Source organism: Etheostoma spectabile, chromosome 2 (genome assembly GCF_008692095.1).
Source record: "Etheostoma spectabile isolate EspeVRDwgs_2016 chromosome 2, UIUC_Espe_1.0, whole genome shotgun sequence".
Taxonomy (NCBI): domain Eukaryota; kingdom Metazoa; phylum Chordata; class Actinopteri; order Perciformes; family Percidae; genus Etheostoma; species Etheostoma spectabile.
In genome coordinates, this window is record NC_045734.1 from 5,922,471 (window position 1) to 5,927,365 (window position 4,895).

The 4,895-nt window shown below is 41.7% G+C and overlaps 1 protein-coding gene across 1 annotated transcript in view; it reads left to right on the forward strand.

Moving 5' to 3' along the window:
* best2 (bestrophin 2) overlaps positions 1-4,895 on the forward strand; it is an 8,887-nt gene that overhangs the window by 3,657 nt on the left and 335 nt on the right. Inside the window, exons 6-10 of the mRNA XM_032527421.1 lie at positions 164-241; positions 2,389-2,541; positions 2,650-2,730; positions 2,943-3,097; positions 3,316-4,895. The exon at positions 3,316-4,895 is cut by the window's right edge and continues 335 nt beyond it. Coding sequence (XP_032383312.1) covers positions 164-241; positions 2,389-2,541; positions 2,650-2,730; positions 2,943-3,097; positions 3,316-4,099 — 1,251 coding nt within the window. The 3' untranslated portion in view covers positions 4,100-4,895. The remainder of the gene's footprint in view (positions 1-163; positions 242-2,388; positions 2,542-2,649; positions 2,731-2,942; positions 3,098-3,315) is intronic.

Sequence of the window (4,895 nt, forward strand, 5' to 3'; positions counted from 1 at the left end):
CACACACACACACACACACACACGTTTTGACAAAGACTCAGTTAGAGATATATGTATATTTATCAGTCAGACCTACATAAAGACAGAGGCGTTTGGATGAATGCTGTATAGTGACCTCAGTAAGTCTCTGTGTGTGTGTGTGTGTGTGTGTGTGTGTGAACAGGAGCTGAATGGATTCAGAGGGAAGTGCAGCATGCTGTTTCACTACGACATGATCAGTGTTCCTCTAGTTTACACTCAGGTAAGTGCTCTGTTGTTGTTTTTTTACACTGCTATGCACTATTTATTTGATCATACTCTTCATCTTTAATTGAATTTTTTTACACACCAATTTAATCAATTTTTTTTTTCTTGATTTTTGTCAGTTTTCTACATTGTTCTTTGAGAAGTGTTATTGCATTTTAACAGTTGAAATGACAAATGAACTTGAACTTGCGGGCGACTGAGAGATACTGGCTGATATGCACATTGGCTGCACCCATGGGTGGAGCTCTGTGACAGACTGGTAATCTGGAATTTGGGCAGATGCCAGAGGGGCCGTAGTTTGGGGGGTTAGTTTTAAGTGTCAAAAATAATTGTCTTTGGCCATCTGATAGCCAAACTTCCCCAAATCATCCACACCTGTCAGTATGGTAATCTGATCAGAATTCAGACCCCATGTGCCTCTCTTTATGGCACATATTTTTGGTTACCCTAAAGTCACAAATTCTCAGTCTGCATTGTTTTGTAGCGAAATTACTTATTCAGATCAGAACAACATGCAGGAACAACATGCATGGTTTGAAATAAAACAAATCTACCTGGTGGGGGGGGGGGGGGGGGGAAGAAGAGAGAGAAAAATGTAAGAGAGCATTGTTAGCTAACTGGTGAAAAATGCTGCAACTGACTGGTGTTGTTAAAATCAAGTGCAGCTTCAGCTAGCACTAGCGTTAATACTGCTAGCACTAAATTAGCGACACATCTGAGCAGCATCGTTCTCTTTGTGCGTCATAACTTCTAGCTGCAGGTGGCGCAACACCCCCCCCCCCCCCCCCCCAGCACATTATGTTAATTGGTTCAAAAATAGATTGGTTCAAACATTTCACCTTCATTCTGTAATAAGTAGTGCAGGGCACCTGAATATTAAAGGGACAGTTCCCCCCAAATCAAAAATACATATGTTTTACCTTTTACCTGTAGTAGTATTTAGCAATCTATTCTGATGTTAACCTGATGTCACAAGCACGGGCCTCTCGTCCATGAGTATGCTTCCTCCTGCGCGATGACATGGTTGGTGAGTGTAGTTCGTTGGAAAGAAAATAGTTCCTACATGAGACTGCGGTCTGTGGATTATCTTGGGTAACCGGGTCATTATTTATTATTTATATTGGATAGAAGACTCTACACTGGGCAACTCATACCAAAAAAAATCTAAAAAAGAAAAAAACTACAGGTGAGAGGAACACTATGTAATTTAGATTTTGGGTTGAACTTTCTCTTTAAGCCCAGAGCTCGACATGTCACAGTAAGAAAAGAACAAGTGTAAATAATAAGATTAATGTCACAGTAACAGAACAGAGGCATCGTTAGTGTTATTAGTAACACCTGTGATTTTCTTACTTTCACAAGTCAAAATACGCAATAGCTCCTTTGGACAAAGTTTTTGTTCTGCATAGTCTGGCACACTTTTTTTTATCATCACAGCTGCTATTTGCATGTACTGATATTAGGAGAATTCCAAGAATTCAAGAATGGTCAACCAACTAAAATTGTCTAAGAAAATTAAAACAGGGCTATTTCTGGAACCCTGGCTTCCTTATATAAAATATGTCAACTACAGTACTTCAACGCAAAACCCTTTGACTTGTGCTAGCAGGATAAGCACAGGTGTAATTAATGATGACATTAACGACGTACAGCATGACAATACTGGCACCCCAAAATGAGCTAAAATGGAAAACCTTAACGATGGCTCAATTCCATTAAGAGTCCCAGTAAGCTATTTCAGTGAGTCGGCATGCACAATACCAGGGCGTCTCCTAAGTGGAATGCAGCCATCATTAATGGTTTTGAATACACCTGTGCTTTTTCTACTATGCCATGTCGACATGTCTGCCGTCAAAAAGATCTATACAGTTATTGGTGGGTGTATTGCTTATTGGGTAAATTTATCTTTCTGTTAAACACTAAAATAAATACAAATAAATATCCATTACTATAAAAAAAAGAACTAAATTACAAAGTTATTTTTTTACTAGCTTCTTCTATTACATATCATATCATATCATAACAATACTATGAGATTTTCAAATGTGTCTTCTTGTATGAATTTGTCAAATAGATGAATAAACATAGTATGTCATTTTGTCCTATGTCATTTTGTATCCATCTTTGTATCTTTTGTAACAGGTGGTGACTTTGGCAGTGTACAGTTTTTTTCTGGTGTGTCTGATTGGTCGTCAGTTCCTGGACCCCAGTCAAGGCTATCCCGGTCATGACCTGGACCTCTACGTGCCCATCTTCACCCTGCTACAGTTCTTCTTTTATGCTGGGTGGCTCAAGGTCAGAGAGAGGCTCACGTATCATGTGTTAAAATACCTGAGCAAAATACAAAGATAAAATCAAACATGCATGTAGTTAGCTTGTTCCATTTTCTGTTATGTCCTGAAGGTTGCAGAGCAGCTGATCAACCCTTTTGGAGAAGATGATGATGACTTTGAGACCAACTGGCTGATAGACAGAAATTTCCAGGTATGTCTGATGTTACGGGGTCTTTTCTTTTCTTTCACTTTGTTACACCATATTTTAAAGTATTCTGTTATAATATACCCTTGCAATGAAAACACTACTGCTCAACCTACCTTTAGCTTTACCATCATGTCTTTATCTGTAATGGGATGGGTCCTATATGCTCTTAACTGGCAATACTTTATCTGTGTGTCTGTCTGATATTTGCTGTGCAGGTGTCTATGATGGCGGTGGACGAGATGTATGGAGATCTGCCGATGATGGAGAGGGATCGTTACTGGAATGACTCCAACCCCAGACCCCCCTACACTGCCGCCACTCTCTTTGTCCTCCGCAAACCCTCTTTCCAGGGGTCCACTTTTGACATGGCGTGAGTCTCTGCAGTTTACCTTCTCGTTCTACGTGTGCTCGACTTGCCTGTGATACTTTCAGTTTGAATCCCCCCACTGGTTGGGAAACTTTGGGTGATGAAAGTGAAAGTATTCTGCCTTAATTCAAGAATTAGTATGAAGTAATCTGAGCTGAGAAAGAGCAAACATGTCCAAACACAACAACTGTATGGTAAATTATCTCAACATCTCTTAACAGGATTCCTAAAGAGGAGATGCACTTCCAGCCTCTGGAGGACATTGCTGAGAACCTGGAGGAGTCAGGCGGTCGTCACCCCAACATGGACCTCTTTAACCGCCTACTCAGTGTGGCCCCTTCCCCCTCTGGCTTTATGGGAGGGGCTCTTCGCCGCACCTCAGCACAACTCCAGAGGCTACGCCACTCCCCCAGCATTGACCAATGCACCAGCGATGATGAGGATGATGATGGTAGTGGTAAAATAGGTAAAGGTGGGTCTCTGCCGTCAGGGCTGGGGCAGGAAACCCAGAGCACTGTGTGCAGTTTCTGGGAGGAGAAGAGCACCAGAACGCCTCTGCTGGAGGTTCAGTTTGCAGCGGCGCAGGATAGGCGAGAAGGGTCTCCTGCCGTCTTTAAGGAGGTGCGTAGAGCGGAGGAGAAGAGTGATGAAGAGTGGCAGATCAGGGAGGAAGGAGAGATAGCAGAGAGTACAAGGGAGGAGACCCAAACTCCTGTGTCCCTGCTTCCTTCTTCCTCTCAGTCCTCAAGAGAGATGTCCACTCAATCAGCCGCCGCCATTCCCTTCACCTCCCATCACCCCTCGGCCTTTGTGTTTCACCCAGCTGCCCACTCCAGTCTGGAGCACTGCAGCTCCCAGCCGGCCATCAACCAGAACACAGCTCCGCCCGCCATTCCAAAACCTCCCTCTGGTGGAAACAAAATGTCCTTCCTCACTGTGCCGTCTTACAACGAACCTTCGCGTTTTCGCAGTGTTAGCATGGGATCAGAGTTTACTGGGTCTTAGGGGGACAATGGGTTCCGATAAAGTTTGGGCTGTTTAAAACCATAATGCTTGATTCAGTGCACATTTTCACAAGTGAAACGAGTCATAGATACAAAAAATGAAAAGAGTGTTAAAGATGTACTCCCATAATTGTTTTGTTTTTTAATAGAAAGCTATAGCTCCCCATTTTCCAAAAATATACTCCCACTTCACTGATAATGATGTCCAAAAGTCCTCTGTGAACTGTGCAAAATTTCTGTGATATGGGAGGAAAGTTTTGATTGACATTTGAAGACACTAAAGACTAAAGAAGTCACTGTGACGTCGTGCTAACACAACACTCACTTCCGGGTAGACACTTGGCGGTTTATTTGAATTGGGGAGATTTGTGTAATCGGCAAACTTGTTTTTTTTCTGATGTCATTTTCAGCCGTAACTGTCACGTTTAAAGATAGGCTATGTAGTTACAGAGGTCCAACCTCTTAGACGTTTCTTCTGTGCTTATTTTCTAAGCTAGTGTCTTTGATAAACCAAATCAAACGCTATGGACAATGACAACTCAACGACTACCTGCTAATTTTGGGTGGTCATTTAAATTGTATGTACAGGATACAGGGGGTTTCTATCTGGACGTTATTGTGAAAAAAAACATTGTGATTGGGTCTGTTAGAAACTTTAAAGACATATTCAGTATATTTAATCAGAATCAGAAATACTCTATTGATCCCCGAAGGGAAATTCTATGTTACAGTTGCAAGAAGTACATAAATATCAGAGAAGAAATATAAATAAAAGAAATATAAGGAGTGTGGATATG